This window comes from Notothenia rossii (genome assembly GCF_949606895.1).
Source record: "Notothenia rossii genome assembly, chromosome: 5".
In the NCBI taxonomy this organism is placed as follows: Eukaryota; Metazoa; Chordata; class Actinopteri; order Perciformes; family Nototheniidae; genus Notothenia; species Notothenia rossii.
This window is the reverse complement of record NC_136903.1, coordinates 37744589-37766666: the sequence shown is the minus strand read 5'-3', so window position 1 is coordinate 37766666 and position 22078 is coordinate 37744589. Positions and strand designations below refer to the sequence as shown.

General features: G+C 40.0%; 2 protein-coding genes across 4 annotated transcripts; one reads left to right on the top strand and one right to left on the bottom strand.

Moving 5' to 3' along the window:
• Positions 1-1939: 1939 nt before the first annotated feature.
• Positions 1940-21544, bottom strand: LOC307038799 (uncharacterized protein; the record flags this gene model as incomplete). The annotated part of the gene is made up of 4 exons (XM_079680475.1): positions 1940-2452; positions 2624-2816; positions 16202-16264; positions 21528-21544. 4 exons carry the CDS (start codon positions 21542-21544, stop codon positions 2000-2002), a joined length of 726 nt encoding a protein of 241 aa, XP_079536601.1. The 3' UTR covers positions 1940-1999.
• LOC307039388 (uncharacterized protein) lies at positions 6082-10904 on the top strand. Of its 3 annotated transcripts, XM_079681401.1 has the most exons (3): positions 6082-6263; positions 7070-7251; positions 8305-10904. In XM_079681401.1, the coding sequence occupies exon 3, from the start codon at positions 8356-8358 to the stop codon at positions 9628-9630; it is 1275 nt and encodes a 424-aa protein (XP_079537527.1). In that variant the 5' UTR covers positions 6082-6263; positions 7070-7251; positions 8305-8355; the 3' UTR covers positions 9631-10904. The 3 variants fall into 3 exon arrangements, with proteins under 3 accessions (XP_079537527.1, XP_079537526.1, XP_079537525.1); XM_079681400.1 differs by having other exon boundaries at positions 6083-6263; positions 7075-10904; XM_079681399.1 differs by having other exon boundaries at positions 6083-6263; positions 7070-10904.
• Positions 21545-22078: the final 534 nt, after the last annotated feature.

Genomic DNA, 22078 nt, shown 5'->3' with positions numbered 1-22078 from the left:
GAATATGAAAGGATAAAAAAATGTAATTACAAAGATACTTCAAGAAAACCACCTCAATGGGTCAAAAAAGACCCAATTATGGAAGCTTAGGGTAGTAATACAAAAACTACAATTTCTTAAAATGTATAACATTTAAAATGTGAATGGCATGATATCCAAAACATGTTGTTTGAGGAATAGCTGGAATATGAAATGATAAAAAAGTGTAATTACAAAGATACTCTAAGAAAACCACCTCACCGGGTCAAAAAAGACCCACTTATGCATCAAAGGGTTAATTACTGCTTTTCCAAGTTGAACTGGTATTTCCTTTTCTAATGTACTTTTTGCTAATTTATCAGCACACTCGTTCCCTTTTACCCCCTCATGTGCAAGCACCCAGCAGAACTGAAGATCTATACCGCCTCTGTGAAGTCTTAACAAGCTATGGTTAAGTTCTATGAGTATATCTTCTCTGACAGTTGTTGACTGTATGATTTTTAATACGGATAATGAATATGTGGATATCACCACCGTATCTGGTCTGACCTCTTCAACCCACTGTAATCCTATTTGTTACGCCCCACCCTTAAAATGGCCCTATGGGGCTAACAAAATTCCACCACTGTCCCAAATAGAACACGAAAGATATGAAGGTAGATATGGTGCAAAATGCGAGGGCGTGCAAAATCTGATGTGAGCACTTGCAGAAAAAAAATCTGAGCTTGTGTGCATACATTTACACTTGTATAAAATATCCACGTAACTGTGAACCAAATGTACACTTGTATAACATATCCACATAACTGTGAAGCAATTTGAAGTCACAGAAGAAAAAAAGAAGTTTTGTAGCTTGTAAAAAAAAAGGAACTTAGTGATGAAATGTTCACTTGCAGAAAAATACATATTTTAAAAATATATTTTCCATTACAACTGCAACTTGGTTATTACAACCTCTCAAATCAGTCATTACAACTTGACGAATCTGCTCTGTGGCAGTATAAATCGACGAATCTGCGGTCTTGACTTTTGCTACACTTTTTGCGATAAATGTGTCCCAAAAGTAATTTTCACCTGTAGATGTGGGGGGAGGGAGGGGGGTTGAAGTGAAGGGGCGGAGATTTCAGAATGACGAGGCTGGAGTCAGTCACACACAGCCATAGATATATATAAACACTAGATGACTCACCCGCGCTGCTGGCCAATGGAGACTGACGTTGCCACATGGCCGCCATCTTGCTACAGGTAGCGCTCTCATTCATAACATTATGGTTTACTATTTAAATCACCATAGCTTGCTAAATTTTCAACCAATTCTCAAACGGTTTGGTTTTTTATAAACATCAAAGATGTAGTTATGATACTGCATACTTATAATCATGGACTTTCATATGAAAATAACATCAAGCAGATAAAGCAAAAGCTATACACACACAAGGTATTTATATTTACCGGTATATATTTCCATTTATTTTATTGTATTGTTAATATTTAAAATAAATTATAAAATTAAAATATATTTATATTTTATATATAAAAATCGGTCTCATGTTACCACTCTGTAAGCCAAGCGTTATTAATTTAGCAATGCCTTAGCTTGAAGAACAGGGACACAACTAATGACAATAGCATATCGTGGTATATTATTTAGATATTCACACCTTTATCAGAAGAACCAAACCAACATAAAATTATCTCACAGACAGTAGGTCCTGGCCAGTTCTGTCTCATTTATCACAATTATTTTGACATGAGATCTTCATATCGTCCTAGTTTTGTATTTAGTTTCTAGATTTGTAAACAAATCCAGAACCTTTGAAATACGTTAGCACTTCACAGCACGGTGCATCATAGACCTTCCTGGGTACCACCGAGATAAAGGATTTAATATGACAAGCCATATGATGCTCTCATTTGTTAGTGAAATTCCACATGCAAATAAGATAAGATAAGATGGTACTTTATTGATCCCAATTTGGGAAACATTTTTTAGTTACAGCAGCATAAGGGACAATGCAAATTACAATAAATAAGAAAAAACAGCGGAGCATCTGCAGCAGTCTGTTGGAGAAGGAAATCGGTTGACTGTCCAGCTGCAGGTGGAGAGGATGGGGGGGGGGGGGGGGTTATCCATGATGGACAACAGCCTGTTCAGTGTCCTCCTCTCCACCACAGCTTCAAAGGGGTCCAGCTTGATGCCGATGACAGACCCAGCTTTGTTGATCCTCCAGTTCAGCCCATTGTCTAAGTGCACTCCCAGGTACTTGTAGTCCTCCACAACAGCAACATCATCTCCCAGAATGCACAGGGGTAGAGGAGACGTCCTCACCCTCCTGAAACCAAGGACTATCTCTCTGGTCTTGGCCACATTCAGAATACTCACAACATTAGGCTGAGGTTCATCCTGAGACAAGTCCATTGGCAGGTCATCTTCCGCTCTTCTAGAAGTGGTTGTGCTTCTTGTTGCTTCCGGCTAAAACAAACATAATTAAAGACATTTTGAGTGTTTAAAATGTGCAGTAATACACAACACATTATTTATTCCTAAACTTGCAGAAAGAAAAACTAAAGTGTGACATTTAACCACATATTTATATATCAATCTTATACACCTTGAATTCTTGTTTGCCAATGATACACATACCCTTTGAAGATGAGCTGGGAAGTTGAATATTGTTGGCACAACACCATCTTTAAGCCGGACAGTCTGCCCCGTCCTGTCAAAGTCCTCACTCCTGAAGTGCTCACTGCAGAGCAGTGTCCTGCCAGAGGAAACAAAACCGTCCCTTCTTAGGGCAACTTCCCACTGCCGCCTCCTCTCTCCGGTTTTGGGAAACCTTAAAAACATGAGAAAGGTAGCCAGATATATAAATTATTGTCAACATTTTCCGCCCTTCTTTCCTTTAACATTAAGGGTAAGGACAAAAATACACACCTAAATTATCATATGTTTGGGGTAATTGTATGTATGTATGTATGTATGTATGTATGTATGTATGTATGTATGTATGTATGTATGTATGTATGTATGTATGTATGTATGTATGTATGTATGTATGTATGTATGTATGTATGTATAGGCCTGTCACGATAATTAATTGTGTTGGACGATAAATCTTTCTGGAAATTATTGTGATAAACGATAATATTGTCGGCACCGCTTTAAGAGCATTTTAGACATAATGATAATATATAATAATAATTCTAGTACATCCTTTCAAACATAACTTTTTATTGAACATTCAACATTGCAAATGAAATGTGAAATAATATTAAAATATATAAATTCATAAATAAAACAAATTAATTAAATTATAAAAAATTAATTAAATCACACACAACCAAAACAATAAATTAAATAGAGTCAGGCTGGAAAACAGAGCTTTATAAATAAATAAATAAATATGAGCACACATTATCTCACAAGCAAAATAAAACTCCTTAAAACAACAGTCAAGTGTACAGTCCACTGTCAAAGACCCAGATGCCTCAACAGGCCATATCCAAATCTGTTTTTCTAAGTTTTCGAGCAAGGAACACCAACATGTTTGCATTGTCGGGCGGGGCTCTCCATCTCCAGCTGCCGTGTTTGCTCCCAGCTGGGAAAACGGAATGGGGTGGTTGTGTTTTAGGTGGTTTAAAATGCGTGGTATTGCCTACTTTTGTCGCTACCTTTTTTAAACCAATGCGACACACCGCCCGGCTCATTCAAGTCCGTAGGTTCGCCTCGTTGATTTGGTTTGAATCCAAAATACTGCCACACCGGAGAATCGAGATGTGTAGTAAGGTTTTGTAACCAATTCCATTTCACTTTAAATTCCCCGCGAGTAAGTCACACGTTGTCTCCCGCTTGTCGCTATATTATTAATTTGGCTGCTACGCTGCTGCACGTGCACGCAGAGTGTCCTGACCTGGCTGTGTGTCAGCCCCGCCCCTCACAGCGCGCCTGACAGCCACAGCGCTCCAGGCTAAAATGCTGGTCACATCTTTATGTAAACGGCAATTTATCGAGCTCAGAAAAGTTATCGAGTCCATTTTTATTTATCGTACGATAAGTCAATTTATCGATTATCGCGACAGGCCTATGTATGTATACTTTATAAATAAGACAACCACACTAAGAGTTATAAAAAAGGTGTCCAAAACAAACATTAAATAATTGTGTAAAGAAATGGTAGCAACATATTCTAAAGAGGCTGGGTCAACAACAATCTTGCAATACTATTATCTCACATAGCCCCACTGATCATGTGTAGCAGGACTTGTAATGTACATACATCAACTAAGTCAGGGGTCGGCAACCCGCGGCCCTCGGGCCGCATGCGGCCCTTTAAGCCCTCTGCTCCGGCTCCCTTGAGTTTAGACAAAAATAAGAAGGAAATAAAATAAAAGTATTTGAAGGACTATTTATATTTTGTTGCATGGTTGAAAATGTTTCGTATCTTGTATTTTGAGGTGATACTGTGACACATAAATAAAAAACAAAACGGTTTTAATTAGGTCAACTAAAATATGCGTCACATCTTGCTACGGTCCCGCGCGAGCGCCTTTTCTTGGAGGCGAATAACCTGACCCCCGGCTCGATGAGCGAACTATGGATAAATCATAGAAAAGTACCGGAGGAACACAGGATTTAATTCTGTGCGGACAGAGTTATATGCTTTCACAGCAAACGATGCTGGTTTACCGGTATGTTTGATATGTGGAGAGAAGTTGTCAAAGGTGCTGCAGCCTTTACGTGTCGAGCAACAACACGGGAGAGGAAGACAGCTGACGATCTTCAGTCATAATTCAATGGGGTATGTAATTTATTTCAGAAACACTTTTTGTTATATTCCATGGAATGCTATTAACGTCCGATAGCAATGAATATATTAAATGCTTTGACAATAAATACATAAACAAATTAATCTGTGGAAGCCGTAGCGCTGTAAAAAGCACGACCAATCATTTTAGCCGGCCGGGCTAAAATGATTGGATGGCCTACCTGCCTGTCAGCCTTCCATCTGTGCACAAACTTATCTCGTGCCTTCATTGGTCATGTGCGCGTTCGTGTGTGTTGGAGGAGGGACTCTGTAAGAAAGTCTGAAGGAAGAGGCCTATTTGTTCCGGTTGTGTATTTTCAAATTCTAGCGCACTCAAGCTGGTTTCTCCATTCTTACCTACCTTTAACTCTTTTTAGGGTGCAGCTATATGTTTTATTTATTTCAAAGTGGGCCCATTTTAATAATGTTTTTTTTTCCTTCAAATGTGCAGATGACTCCTCAAGTGCTGTGTTTAATTTATTTTAAAGTAGGCCTGTGTATTATTTCTAATTCTCCTTATAGGAGTTCTTTGTTTCTTATTAGAGGTTAACAGTTTTATATAATGTAATAAATAGCCTAATAAATGCAAAAAATGTAGTTTTTGTCTGATATAACAATAAATACAACTTTATTAGCTATCAAGCTATGAAATATGTTTTGCGGCTCCAGACAAAAAAATGTTTTTGAAAAAGGAGCAAAATGGCTCTTTTGGTCAAAAAGGTTGCAGACCCCTGCACTAAGTAATTAACGATTATCCTAATTATAGTCATAATATTGTCATATCTTACACGTGAAAGGTGATTCCAAGGGTTCTTGTTTCCAGACTACGGTGATTAGAGCATCCGTAGGCTGCACAAAAGTCAGGCATAGTCAGGTACTTCTGTAAACACAAAGCCAGCAATTTCCTTTATCATAATGTATCTAAATATAAAATGGTTTTAACAAGCCAAACCACTTGGAAGAAATCATGTGTAACTTAAGTTATGTTGAAAAGAAAGAGCAGTTCTGCCTCTCCCACTGGTGTAAAGTTGCTGGGTCAAGTTTATAATACTAGGTCTCACTCACAGCCTCTTGTTATTAGCCAGCTAATAAATACAACCACATACATAAAGAAAAGCTGCAATTTCAACATTTCCCAAGCATCCTGTATCATAGCCATGCTAATAACGTTTATAATAAACCAAACCGTTTGTAAATCAGTCAAGATTTCAGGGAGTTGAGAGTATTTTTGTGCAGATCACTTACCTAACAACAGCTAACATAGCGTACCAGAGTAGCTGTTAACTGTAGCAAGATGGCGGCAGGTGAGCTACGCTGGAAAAGTGGGGGGAGGGGGATTGGAGCTAAGGGGCGGAGCTATCAGAACGACGATGCTCGGGTCAGTCACACAGTCACAGCCACAGTCAGGTCGAACCGGATGACTGCGGGGCTAACGGTTCGTGTCGCTACCAGTCCGCTGACATGGCGCGTCAACCAACGGTAAGTTTTGCCCATTACTTGCCCAGTATTACTTTGAATATTATTATTGTGATTGAGGATTAAATCCGCTTTGAAGACCACCGTTTTATATCGTGCAGTTTAGCAGCAAAATAACATCAGTTAGCCAGCTCACGCTAGCTTTGTTGAATTTATGCTAGCTAAACAAGTAGTGGTTGTAGTCTACAGCAGTAATTCATATATTATAGCCTACTGCTTTGGCACTAACGGTTGATAACCGTTCATGAAAATAAAACAAATTGAACTGTACTGAAATAATGACAAGTTTTATAATTGTCTTGGGCTCCTGCTTTGTTTTTAGAGCCTTTGAAAATTATCCATGCTATTTTCTATTTAGAACGAAGACTTCAGAATCTTAAAATCCCTTGACGTTTGTATGCAATTGTGCTAAATTCAACTCTGGAAACAAGCAAATATTAATATGTTTGCATGACATTAGTTATTTATATTTTGCCATCACTTAGTTATACGTTTAATAAATTTAACTCAAACTAAGGTACATGTTATGGTTAGTACTCTTACCTGTGATGCCTCCTCCAAACAGCATAATAACCTGACTGTATCATTAAATCTAAGTACCAGTTCTAGATCCTTGACTTTAGACAAACAATTCAAGAGACAAAATGTATTTAAAGACCAATCTTTATTTGAATGCCTCTTAACCTGATATATTAGTTATACAGTAATAGTATTGAGAATCTAAAAAAACTGAAGAACTCAACTGTCAACTTTATATTTGTTATTGTCTAAAGCATTTATTATTTTCATTTCCCCCCTCTCATATTCAGTGTAGACGGATTGAGACAGCGTGGTGTCCAGAGAGCAGCAGAGACTTCAGGGAGAAACCTCCGTGTGATGGACGTCCTGTCTGTTGGTTTGGAGAGGACTGAGGGTCTTTCCTCTGCGAGGAAGACCAGGCCTGATGGAGGAGCCCATGCTGGGCAAAGCTGATACCAACTGCACAGGCCTAGTCTGTCACTTTATTTGACTAAATGTGTTTACTTATACATTTAATAGGTTTACACCTTCTGTCCATATGTGCTTTTTATTTAAAACATGTTTGATTAACTTTTGGTTCACATTTCAATAAATAGTATTTGTATTTGCACTCCTTTTGTCCATTATTCTTACTGAAAATGTTAGATTACACATTCACATCTGACTGAAGATTGGCCCCATTTATTTGTGATGTTGCAAACTCTGCGGTACAAGGCACAAGTGATGTGAAGCTCATAAAGTGAGGCAAATAGAAATAATCAGCTGATGGAGTGCAGATGTAGAAATAGATGCATCCCATCAGCTGACTGTTTTTCGCCACACTTTATAAGCCTGACTATAACCACCCCTTCTCTGAGGTGCAGGCAGCGTCACAAACAAATTATGGTCCTGATAGTTGGGTCCAGGACCTCAATCCCGTGACCATTCTCTGGCTAACATGTTTTGACGATTGATTTGACATCTATGGACCTTTTAGAAAAAATTTAGAAACACGGTCCCTCGAACATTTGCCGGCATTTTTTGCTAGGGGGCCAAATCCACAATGGCCGCCGGCGCCATCTTGAAAAATTTACTTTTGAACCAGAGCACCTACAATCAAGTGTAAATACACTTTTTGCACTGAATCTACCATGGGGAAACCGATTCTGACATCAGTTTGACGATAAAATGTAGTTTTGACCAAAATATCCAAGATGGCCTCAAGCGCCATCTGAAAAAGTAACTTTTGAACCCCATCACCTACAATCAAGTGTAAATACACTTTTTGCACTGATTTGACCATGGGGATTCCGATTCTGACATCATTTTGACGTTATAACATCATTTTTACCCAGATATCCAAGATGGCTGCCATATGCTAGAGTGAAAAGTAACATAAAATGAAAGCGAAGGCACCAATCGACCGAGAGCTTTTAATCAAGAATGAGCATTATATATATACGAATAATTATACTCATTGTGTATTGTACATTCAATTATACATTGTACATTTAGCTAATTGTGTCTTATTTTTATATATTTCCAGAGACAGAGTGATCAGCATATGAACAGCGTATAAACAGCGCAGCTTAGGACGATGTCAAAAGTTCCATGTGTTCTTCAGTGTGGAGGGTTTTGCGATAAAGCCGCCGGTGCCATTTCTGCAGCTGTGTGGGCCAATCTTGAACAGAAGGCGCTGTTATGGAGTGGTCTGGACAAGTTCGGGACCGTCCATTCAACCGTGGATTGGGGTAAAGGTCACAGTGGACAATATGTCCATGATACGTGTAGGTTCACCCTATCAAGCGCGAAGAAACTGGAGCAGGCCATCGAAAGAAAGAAGAAACAAGAGGTTGAATGCCAAGCTCAGTCATCATCTGTGTCTGATGTTCCTTCTCCAACTGCACCTCCAGCAGCCAAACAACTGCGATCTACTCTAGGGGCGATACACGATAAAACCAAATGTGTTTGGTGTTGCAAGGCGGAGACGACCAAGCACCCAGAATCAAAGCTGAATCTCATTTCATATGATCATGCATGGGCGGCCTTTAAGAGTCATACAGTGGCCCTGTACGATCCGGTGATGCGTGACAGAATAAACTGCCTGATTGATTCTGCAGGTGATCAACCCTACGCACTTGAGATTAGATATCACCATAAATGCTGGTTGAAACATGTTCGTACATATCAGAAGATGACTGATGACGACAAGCTACCACTCATGAACAATGTAAGTCTGCGCGAAGCTCAGACCATCTTCTTCGACCATATCAGATTTATTATCTTTGAGGAACATGAGCTACGGTCACTGCAAAGCCTCCTCCGAGACTACAGCTCGATCGTGTCTCGGTATGGCTTCCAAACATCTGGAGTCAAGTCTTCCTACATAAAAGACATCCTGATCCGGGAATTTGAGGACAAGATTGGATTCCATTCCCGCCCTCAGAAGAACCATAGTGACCTAGTTTATGACACAACTGGGTGTGGTTCATATGTCGAAGCAGCGCTATCCTCCATTGGTGTTAGCAGTGAGCAGCTGGTGCACAATGTGGCCGCCCGACTGCAGGCTGATATCAAGGCAGTACAACTCGTCCCGTGGCCGCCGAGAGTTGATGAGCTTGAGGAGGAAGAAGAGCTCTCCCCTCTCATGGTACAGCTGCTATCGTCTTTGCGGGGCAAGAAGGAGTTAGATCTGTCTCCCAGCACACTCTCTCTCACGTCAATCATCACGCAGTATGTCACAAAGCGACCAACTACTACCACCATCAATGCCACAGTCACCCTTCATGGTATAACTCGTAGCAAGGAGCTCGTCGACTCCTTTCACAAGCTTGGAATAGGTATAAGCTACCCCAATGTGCTCCTGCTGTGAGATATCTGGGCTATGCATGACCTTGAACGATGCGCAGTGTGCCCCAACGAGATCGCGGAGGGGAAGCCCAGTGTTAGCATTATCGACAACGATGACTTCCACAACGACACGCTGACGGGAGGGGGCACTGCACACCGTACTAATTGGATGTTCCTGCAGCGTGTCGAAAATCGTGTGCAGGATGAGGTCGAGACAAACATCCCGGACGACCAGGATGTGGATGCACGTATCAAAGATGCCAAGACTGTTTCCAAAGCATTGATAGAGAAAGTATCCGAGCTGCAGGCGGTTAAACCATACAAGACCATCCAGCGTGGTGAGCCTCCCATCCGCCCAGAGCCTGATGCTGCCTCATCAAGTACAGATGCTCAGCGCAAGCGGAGCATTATTCATGTACTTGCTCGTACTGACGAGAATGGCGACCGCCCTGATGCACACAATCAACCTACCTAGCGCGCCACCCTGCCCTGAGGAAGCATCCGTCTCCACTCGGGCATGGGTGGGAGCTGGTGGGTGGCCGCTGTCGCCCTGTTCGTCACACACTTCCTGCTCTTCCGGTGACCCTACCTGCACCAGGAGAAGCTGACGATAGCGAAGAAGATGACAACGAATGGGATGAAGACGGATACAATGATGAACAGAGGAGCGTATATTCGTCGGAATCTGATTCTTCCGAATACAGTGCATCTGAAAGCTCTGATTCAGATTAGATTAACCATATAGCTTGGCTTCCTAAGCTACAGAACATTATCAGTGACGTTTAAGTTAGAAATGTATGCAGTACTGTGATTATTTTCATTTATGGAAGTACCATATTATGTGACAATTATACATTGTATAACTCTTTTATAAGTTTGTTTTCATTTGTTTTTAGTTACAACTATTAAAGATAGATTTTGTTATCATACACTATGAATTGCTTTCATTTTATGTTACTTTTCACTCCAGCATATGGCAGCCATCTTGGATATCTGGGTAAAAATGATGTTATAACGTCAAAATGATGTCAGAATCGGAATCCCCATGGTCAAATCAGTGCAAAAAGTGTATTTACACTTGATTGTAGGTGATGGGGTTCAAAGGTTACTTTTTCAGATGGCGCTGGCGGCCATCTTGGATATTTTGGTCAAAACTACATTTTATCGTCAAACTGATGTCAGAATCGGTTTCCCCATGGTAGATTCAGTGCAAAAAGTGTATTTACACTTGATTGTAGGTGCTCTGGTTCAAAAGTAAATTTTTCAAGATGGCGCCGGCGGCCATTGTGGATTTGGCCCCCTAGCAAAAAATGCCGGCAAATTTTCGAGGGACCGTGTTTCTAAATTTTTTCTAAAAGGTCCATAGATGTCAAATCAATCGTCAAAACATGTTAGCCAGAGAATGGTCACGGGATTGAGGTCCTGGACCCAACTATGATAGACTACAAAAATATTCGGTGTGCAGATCTTTGTTTTCACAATAAAAGTAGTTTTTTTGTGAATGTCCTGTACTGGTCTTAAAATCTCATAAAATCAGCTTTTAATTTTCCTCTTGGATGTTCTTCTTGACCCTCAGAGAAAGAGGAGATGCTGAGTCGTGTCTTTCAGGCATGTCCTTTCCTAACAAAAATGACAGGAAACATAAAACATATTATTGCAGAACAAGTGTGTTATTTATGAAAGAGGTGTGTTTATGGACTGTCGATATAATTATTTTGTAATTGTAATGTTTTTTTTTATTTCAACAGTGAGCTACAAAGACAATCAGACTATGAATGAACAGTATGAAGTTCATCAACATTGAAATATATTTTATTATCAAAATAATATTGAACTGTTATCAAAACGTAGTGTAACTAGAAGCTTGCTCTGTTGTCTCACTGAAATAATAACTTACCACGTTTTTATAGACAATATTGAGAGATAAATAGTATCAGTTCTCACTATGTGTTAAATAGCTTTGCCTTCAATACATTAAATTAGAAAGCTGACAAAGTCATATTGCTTGTTAACATCTAAATGTAACCTTTTGCATGGAAAAAACCCTCAACTTCACTGATGTGTAGGTGAACTAGTATTCTGTATTGTTTAATGTAATGTATATTAGTGTATTAAAGTCAATACCTTTTTTTTTTTTTTTAAGTCAGTTTATTGAACATGTCAGAAACAAAAACATACAACAATAATATATATATATATATATATACTCTTTTTTCCCCCCCTTTTTCCTTCTCACTCAAATTAATAATTATAACAAAGTACAAAAAAGAATAATAATAACAACAACAAAAAAACAAACAATAATAATTCTCAAATAGTCTTTGTCATGTTCAACAGGGGCAAGAAGAAGCTTAACAAAAACTTTTCTGGTTCTACCCCGTCTAGCATATATATTTCTTATAAATAAAATATTAGGTCATCGTCATCAGCGACATGTTTGTCTTGTTAATTTGTTTGCTTTTGACAAAACAATCAGAAAGAAATTACTTTTACAATTACAAGAAATAACAACAAATGGGATTTTACAGGTCCTGTTCATAACCATTAATGATTTGGCTCCTAAATAATACTTTCAGTTTAGATAGACTTGTTAGACCCTCCAGAAAAACGCGGGCCAAAATCCTTAATTATGCGGGCTAAAATCCTTGATTATGCGATAAAAATGCGGGGTTTTTATTTGATTTTATGCGGGAAAATTGCGGGAAGTTGCGTAATATGCGGAAAGTTGCGAAATATGCGGAAAGTTGCGAAATATGCGAACAGTTGTGAAATATGCGGGAAGCGGAAAACAGGTGATTTCTCTCACACACACACACACACACACACACACACACACACACACACACACACACACACACACACACACACACACACACACCTACCTCCTCCTCATCATTCTGTTTTCATTTACTCGTTCGTTATCTGACCAGCTTCAATATTGTAGGCTACTCACCTCGTTTCTTGCAACCCTCGAAAGGGTTTTGGAGGTTGAAGCCTCTGTGAGCGTGAGTTGCTTGGCTTTCTTGTCCGCAGCAGAAACCATTTTTGAATGTTTGAGCGAATCGAAGTGGGTATTCACAGTCGATTTCCTTTTATGCTCCAACACACAGTTGCACGGGGTACAGAGTAGTTTCCCCCCACTTTCGTGCAAGACATTGGGGTACTGCTTTGCCCGGTCTTTAGCTGAAATGTTCGTGGGTAAATGTGATGGATTCGATTTGTTCATCTTGGTGTGTGAATTCCACACCTTCACACGACGGTGTTTGCCTTCTGTGATGCGCGGGCTGATGACGTTGCGTCATCATCACTACTCGTCAAGACGAGTTAACTTTTTTATTTTTTTTCTCAACTTTGTTTGGAAAAATGCGGGGATTATGCGGCCTTTTGATAAATATGCGGACTTTTAAAAATCTGCGGCATTTTGCTGATTATGCGGGAAATTCTGCGATCGCAGAATCGCGTTTTTCTGGAGGGTCTAACTTGTACAATATTTCAGTGCATCATTACAGTTATTCCGCAGACTAACACCTTTTGATGAGATGCAATGAAGTTTGGCATTTGTTCGTACGGGTGGTTTTTTGAAAATGCAGTTTCCTCTCAACATGTGCATCCTCTCTCCGTGTGAAAAGTCCCTGGATATTATGAGGTAATTGTTGATTTGCGGCTTTGAACATAATTTGAATAGTTTTATAGTCAACCAGGTCTTGTAGTTTTAGTGTTTTTAGTTTGATGAACAATTTATTTGTTGGTTCTCTGTACGTAGTTTTATGTATAACTCGTATGGCTCTTTTTTGCAGGATGAAGATAGGATGTGTATTTGTTTTATATGTGTTCCCCCAAACTTCCACACAATACATCAAGTATGGAAGTATGAAGGAGCAGTACAGCATAAACAAGGAAGCTTAATTAATTAGGTATGTGGCTTTATTCAGAATTGCTATTGATTTGGATATTTTGGCTTTGATATAGCTTATATGTGGTTTCCAACTTAATTTATTGTCTATGATTACTCCAAGGAATTTTATTTCCGATACTCTTTCTAATTGGACGCCATTTATAGTGAGTTTCTTCTCTGTATTGGTAGATCGATTCCCAAATATTATGAGTTTGGTTTTGCTTGCGTTCAATGTCAATTTATTTTGGTCAAACCAGATCTTCATCCTGCTTAGTTCCTTCTCCATTGTGACCAATAGCTGTTCTAAATCGTCCCTACAGCAGAGTAGACTTGTGTCGTCTGCAAAAATAATGGTTTTAATAGTTTTTGATACTTCACATATATTGTTAATATACAGAATAAATAGTAATGGCCCCAAGACTGAGCCCTGAGGCACCCCACATGTAACCTGCAGTAGTTGTGATTTATGGCTTTGTAGTTCAACCTACTGTTCCCTGTTATGTAAATAGCTGGATAGCCATGATAGTGCAACACCTCTAATGCCATATCTCTGTAGTTTTTTAATTAATAATTCATGGTCAACCGTGTCAAATGCTTTTTTAAGCTCCAGAAATATCCCTATTGCATATTCTTTCTTTTCTATTGCCTTAGAAATGTGTTCCATAAATTCTATAACTGCAAATGATGCGATTCTGTTTGCTCTGAAACCATATTGTTGTTCATAGAGTATGTTATGTTTGGTGATGAAGTCATTTAGTCTTGTATAGTAGATTTTTTCCAGTATTTTATAAAACTGTGAGAGCAATGCAATTGGTCTATAGTTTGACAGTGCATGTTTATCTCCAGATTTATGTATTGGTATGACTTTAGCAGTTTCATTTTATTTGGAAATACACCGGTTTGTATTGACTGATTACAGATATGAGTTAGTGGTTTGGCTATACATTCAATAATGTTTTTAACTGTATACATCTCAATATCATGACAGTCTGTAGACCTTTTACTCCTAAGTTTTTTAACTGTGTCAATAATTTCATTTTCATCAGTCCCTCTTAAGAATATAGTTTCCTTTACATATATATCTTTACTTTCAACACCATCACTACAACCAGTATTTTGAATTTCCCCAGCTAGACAAGGACCAACATTGACAAAGTACTCATTGAAATCTTCAGCAACTGAGGTCATGTCATAAATTACTGTATCGTTTTTTGACAGAAAACTGTTTGGGTATTGTGCCTTTCCATCTCCTTTTGTAATAATGGTATTTAAAACATTCCATGTGTTTTTGATGTTATTTTTCTTATCCTCCAATAATTTGTTGTAATGATCAATTTTGCTACATCGTATTATCTTTGTTAGTTTGTTTTTGTATGTCTTGTATTTTTGTTCAGCCTCTACTGATCCATTCTTTAAGAAGTCTTTATATAATTCATTTTTCGTTTTACATGCATTTAATATTCCCTTAGTGATCCATGGTTTTTCAGCATATTTTTGTTTCACTATTTTCTTTACACGAGGACACTGTTTTTCATACAGCCCTGATAGAATATGTAGAAATTATTCATAGGCTTCATTTGCATCTGGTACATACACTTTGTTCCAGTCTTGTTTAGATAATTCTTCTTTAAAAGAATGAACAGACTCTGGTGTTTTGTGTCTTGTAATTGTGACTTTTCTGGTGTCTTTTTTGATCCTAGTACAGTTCTGTATTGTTGCAAAGACTGGCAGGTGATCACTTGTGTCATTGATTAATATTCCACTTATTACTTTTCTATCCATAACATTTGTGAATATGTTGTCAATGAGTGTAGCACTGTGTGATGTTATTCTGGTTGGTCGTGTGATTGTAGGATATAAACTGTTGCTATACATAGAATTAATAAATTCTGTAGTTGCATTGTGTTCTTGTGGGTTCAGCAAATCAATGTTAAAATCTCCACATACAAAGAGCATTTTCTTGCTGCTTGTGTAGTTATAAAGTTCAGCTAGCTTTTTCTCAAATGTGTCAATACATGATCCTGGTTTTCTATACACGCAGCTTATCAGAAGGTTTTTAGATGTTTTCATTTCAATTTCTACTGTTATGCATTCCATAATGTTGTCTATAGCGAAAGACATATTTCTGACAGATCTACTTTTGTAACTTTCGTTAATATAAAGTGCAGTCCCCCCACCTTTAGAATGTGTCCTATTAGTAAAAAACATGTTGTATCCCTCAATTTCAACCATGTCAGCTTGCTCCTCACTAAGCCAGGTCTCTGATATTGATAGGGCTGTAACTTGTTTCTCCAGTTGCCTTAAACAGTGTTTGATCTTTGATACATTTGAAATGAGGCTTCTGCTATTAAAATGTAATATTGATATTGATCCATCCATTATTCCATTTCGTTTGAGTTGATCTTCTGTGTAGTATTCACATTGGTTATGGATGTTATTGTAGAAATTATTTTCAGGGTCAATATCCTTTTCAATGTCTTGTGATTTATGTTCAGTGTATTTGAAACATTTCAAGTCCAGTTTTTCAAATTCAGCAGGTGAGTGGTTTTTGTCCAAGCTTATCATGAGTGTTCTTAGTGTGTTCATTTCAGTGTGTAGCTATTCAGTTACCTTATGTTGATTTTGATGTGTACCTCATTTATTTAAACCAATATCTTTCTTGATACTTTGTACAGTATGAAAAATAGAGTCTTTGTACCTGTGCTGAAGTTCACTGCTTTGAGGAGTCCAGTTCTGTCTCTCGCTCTCTGGTCCAGCCTGTCTGCATCACCTGGATACCTTAAACAAACAGATATATTATGTAAAGTACCATGTGTACAAACAATATAACTTATTCTCTTCTGTTAAACATGTTGGATTGTGTATTGTCCGAGTCAGGGTCCTTTTTATTTGACTAACTTTGGAAGTTGTGTTACTAATGCTTACTGTTTATTTGATATCAATTTGGTAATGCAATTAATAAAAACAACAAGGTTTGGGTTCGTTCTTCAGATGACTGTGAAGTTAACATGTAAGCTCAATAATGAACTCCAGCTCAACCAACCATATTGTAATATCAAAGTAATCATCTTGAAGTATGACATTAATAATTATAATATACACACATCTTATTGTGAGGTTGATTTCACATACACTACTTCGACGTTAGCTAAATGGAAAATAGCATGGATAATTTACAAAGGCTTTAAAAACACAGCAAGAGCCCAAGACAATTATAAAACTTCTCATTATTTCAGTACAGTTCAATTGGTTTTATCTTCATGAACGGTTATCAACCGTTAGTGCCGAAGCAGTAGGCTATAATATATTAATTACTGCTGTAGACTACAACCACTACTTATAAAGTTGACAGTTGAGTTGCTCAGTCTTTTTAGATTGTCAATACTATTACTGTATAACTAATATATCAGGTTAAGAGGCATTCAAATAAAGATTGGTCTTTAAATACATGTTGTCTCTTGAATTGTTTGTCTAAAGTCAAGGATCTAGAACTGGTACTTAGTTTTAATGATACAGTCAGGTTATTATGCTGTTTGGAGGAGGCATCACAGGTAAGAGTACTAACTAGCTACCATAACATGTACCTTAGCTTGACTTAAATGTATTAAACGTATAATTAAGTGATGGCAAAATATAAATAACTAATGTCATGCGAACATATTAATATTTGCTTGTTTCCAGAGTTGAATTTAGCACAATTGCATACAAACGTCAAGGGATTTTAAGATTCTGAAGTCTTCGTTCTAAATAGAAAATAGCATGGATAATTTTCAAGGGCTTTAAAAACACAGCAGGAGCCCAAGACAATTATAAAACTTGTCATTATTTCAGTACAGTTCAATTTGTTTCATTTTCATAAACGGTTATCAACCGTTAGTGCCAAAGCAGTAGTCTATAATATATTAATTACTGCTGTAGACTACAACCACTACTTGTTTAGCTAGCATAAACTCAACAAAGCTAGCAATAGCTGGCTAACTGACGTTATTTTGCCGCTAAACTGCACGATATAAAACTGAAGTTACCTACTGTAACTTCAGTTCTATTTCGTATATGGCTTCGCCCTCTAAGGCTATCACTATTGGGTTAAGGGCAAAGCATGATGTAGTCTGCCCCCCACTGGGTCCGCCCGGTACTAGAAGTACAGACACACCTGCACAGATAATAACCCATGCCTATTGCGTAATGGCGCATCGCCGTCCCTGGAATATAGCATAACATGAATATTTTCCATGAGGGGACGAAGGTTGGGAACAATACATACCTGCCGCTGTGAAAAAGTAGAGACGAAGGTCATACTTTGCCCAGTGACAAAAAGAGGGGGAACAGCAGCTCTCTGCGTGCAGACAGGCAGGAGAGCGCACGGCTGGATCCCTTACGTCACTCACTCTGACAAGACAGTCCGTACAAAATGTGTCAGAGGAAAAAAGGGAAACATCCCTCTCCTAAGAGGGAAAAAGGGCTGCTCTCCGCGTGCCGAGAGGCAGGAGAGAGGCACACAGCTGGAACCCTGACGTCACTCACTCTGACAAGACACTCCGTACAGGGTGTGTCAGAGAGGAATGGGAGACATCCCTCAAATACAATTGAATAAATGAACAGGGGGAAGACCAAGAAGCAGCAGTGCAAATGTCTTCTGACATTCCTCCGTGCAAAGCCGTGGAGGAGGAAATTCCTCTGGTGGCGTGCGCATTGATGTTCTCCGGGGGATCCACCCCAGAGGAGACATATGCCTGTGACACAGCTTCACACAGCCAGTGTGACAGCCGTTGTGCGGACAGAGGCTTTCCGATCGAGGGGCTCTCTATAATGCACAAACAGGCGCTGAGAATGGCGCACGGCAGCCGTGCGCGCCACTAGCAGGACAGCGCGCGCACAGGACAGAGGAGATGAGACCCGGCTTCTTCCACCGACCTGCGAGGAGGGGAAAAAAGCCATCCAAGGTGATCACTCTCGACTCTAAAAGAGCTTGTGATGACCTTTGGCATAAAAGCCGGGTTAGGGCGTAACACAGCTGAACTGCCATCTCCTTGGATCCGGAGGCATGACGGAGCCACAGAGAGAGCAGACAAATCACTCACCCTTTTCGCTGATAGAGCCAAAAGTAATACTTTGGCTGACAACAGTTTAAGGAGAACCTGGTCTAAAGGTTCAAATGGGGCTTTGTTTAGTGCGCGTAACACCAAAGCCAAATCCCACTGAGGCGCCAGTGCGCGTGACACAGGTCTGAGTCTCCGTACTCCTCGCATAACACGGCTGCTGCGCTCTGCGAGCCCCTCTTTTCAATTTGCCGGGATTATAGATTGCTCTGATGCATGGGCGCGGGAAGGGGGGTGCTGAGGGCGCTGCAGCACCCCCTAGCTGCAGGCAGGGGGTGCGGAGCTCCCCTGTCTGAATTATTATTTGACGGTTATTGCTACTCCCGCTGTGCATAATCTGTGTAATATGTCGCCAATAAATTCCACATTGTTGGTAAAATGATATTTTGGCCTGCCCCGAATGTTTTTTCTGTAGCCCCGGACAATTCTACCTCAATAATATAATACATTAACCGTCCTTTACGTGAACCTCATCAAGACACTAGAAAGGACGGCAGGACTGTAATTTCCCGTGTTCAGTGAATGCAACAGAGGCAAGACACCAGACCAATCAGAGAGTTGGATGGAAATAAAAGTGTGCTTGTGTCATTCAAGCTCGCGGCTCTGTGTGTGTGCGGAAATAGCGCATTTAGTGTGTGTGAGAGAGGGGGAGAGAGAGAGGGACCGGTGCCAGCAGCAGGGACCGTGTTGTTAGCATCTGGTTAGCTAGCTGCACTAACGGACATACAGAGCTGTTTGTTCCACAACAAGCTGGAGGAGAGCTCTCCTCTCAGACTGAGAGGCTCAGGTGAGCTAAAGGACTCTCTGAGTGTTTAGATAGTTAACTTTAGTCAAAGTTATCTCAGTGGGTCTCAAACGGTTTGGTCAAAAATTATTCAAAAGATTATTTCCACGGCACACCTTCATATGATCATTATAGTTATAAAAAACATAAGAGAATAAAGGAAAAACAATTATGAAATACTATATGGCAGTAAAACAAGAATACAGTTTGAAAGGGGAGTGATTTGTAAAATATCCATAAAGAAAAAGAACATCTGCTTACAGTTGTGTTTCATCTGGGTGTTGAGAGATGTATCCATAGATCTCTTAATGTTGCTCTCAAAGTGCATCAGATTGATGCTTTTAACTTCAATATTTAAAAAAAATCTTCCCGGGGGAGCATCCCCCCGGACCCCCCTAGAGGAGGTGAGGTCCGCTCCCCACTCGTAAAAAATAGCACTTTACCCCTGCCAATATGCCGTGAGCTGATTATCGAGCCTTCATTGTAACAGTCGCGGGTTTACTGTGTGTTTGCGTGTGGGGAGTTTTTTTTGTGCGTGCTCTATAGTGCCCGTAATAGTGTTCACTGGAGTCCAGCACCTCAGCACCCCCACTCAAAATACCTTCCCGCGCCTCTGCTCTGATGAGAGCAACGTGTGTGCGCGCCCAGAACAGCAGCCGCCTGGCTGCGTTCAGAAGCTGCGCAGATCGTACTCCTCCCTGGTGATTGAGGCATAGGCGGATTTTGCGGGGGGGCAGGGGGGGCATTGCCCCCCCTGGTGGCTGAAATATGTTATAGCATTACTAAGTCTAAAACTGTTCCAATACAAATATTTTGTATATATAAATATTTTAATAGATGTAATAAAATGATTGTTACAATACAAATCTGAATAATATCATGTTTTGTTTGAAATAATTTCATTTTTGAGCAGTCGCATGTTGTGACCATAGACCGTATATATAAAGGGTTGTGACGTGTGTGTGTGTGTGACGTGTGAGGTTAAGGACAAAAGTTCCCTCGCTTTTTTTTGTATCCAAGTGATTCAGCTATTGTATTAGCAGTAATGGCTATTCGGCGATTTTTAAAACGTCCAATTTCGTCTTCAGCTTCAACAACAGAAGAGCCACCGACTGAGCCTAACTTTACCAACCAGCAGCCGTCACAATGTCAAGTGGCAGACACGCAAACGAGTAGCTCTGGATTAGCTAACGTTAGACCCACAGCGGAGAGCTCTGGATTAGCAGGACCAGCTAACATTAACCCCACAGCAGGGAGACCACCGGCACCGGGGCCATCAGTGGGTCATGATGATCTTGGGGAAAAGCACAGCTGTCCCAAGCAGCCTACTTTATCCGATTTCCCCTCAAAAATGTTTGGGAAACGAAACGATCATTTTCCACGTACTATTACAAGAACTATCCCTGGCTGGAATATTCAGTACGAATTGATGCCGTCTTCTGTTTTTCATGCCGCCACTTCCAGACTGACAGCGGTGTGGAGGATTCCTTTAGAAAGGGCCTGAGTGACTGGAAAAAACTAAGCAGCAAACTGGAGAAACATGCACAATCCCAGGCCTATCTGAACTGCATGGTTAAATGGGATAACTATAAGTGACTGCATCTTCTGGATCTATTGCAGCGAAACTTTCCCGAAGCCACAAAGATTCTGTTGAGAAGAACAGATCTTATTTGTGCAAAATTGTTGATATTGTGAGGCTGTTGTCCAAACTCGGATTGCCTTTTCGTGGGCATCGGGAGGGAAGCGAGTCAGAGTCGCGTGGGAATTTTCTTGAGGTTTGTGGATTTTTCTCCAAGTATGATTCTGCTTTTAAAAACATGCAGTCCAACTATTTCAATGCTACTAGCCCGGATTTCCAGAACGAAGTCATTGACATATGCGCTAACTTAGTTCGTGCAGAAATTGAAGAGAAAGTGCAGGATACTGGATTTTTTTCTATAATTGCAGATGAGGCCAGGTCTTGCAAAACGGAACAATTATCAGTATGTATCAGATATGCAGAGCAGCTTGAAATCAAGGAGCGTTTTTTGTGTTTTATTGATTGCTCAGCATCTCGCAACGCGGCTGGGATTGTGGAAGCAATAAACAAAGGACTTGAGATGTGTGGACTGAAACATATCCCAATTGTTGCCCAGAGTTACGATGGTGCCTCCGTCATGTCTGGTCACGTTTCTGGTGTGCAGCAGCGCATCAAAGAGACCCACCCATACGCAGTGTACGTGCACTGCATGGCACACAAACTAAATCTGGTGCTTGTGGAGTGTTGTGCTGTCAACCGCAGCGTGAAAACATTCCTGAACGTCATTGACAAACTCTACTCTGTATTTGCAGAGCCGTCAAACCATCATCGATTCATTGAAATGCAGAAATCACTGAATCTGAAACAAACTGAAATAATACAGCCAAGTGAGACAAGATGGGCGTACAAGTGGCGATCTGTGAATTCCGTTAAAACTCACTACTCTGCAATTATAGGGTGCCTGAGAGAAATGAGTGACGAGGGAGACAAGTGGTCTGTGGAGGCCAGTGGCCTTTATGCCCACATGACCAGAATGTCTTTCATTACATGTGTTATTGTATTGGAAGACATACTGCGTGTGATTCATGTCACGCACAAGGCCCTACAGTCCTCCAGCTGCACACTCTCCGAAGCTGCAGCGCTTACCGACAACCTGAAGGCGCACTTCAAATC

Coding starts and splice junctions, on each gene's coding strand:
- LOC307039388 (XM_079681401.1), top strand. CDS start 8,356: ATGTCAAAAGTTCCATGTGTTCTTCAGTGTGGAGGGTTTTGCGATAAA.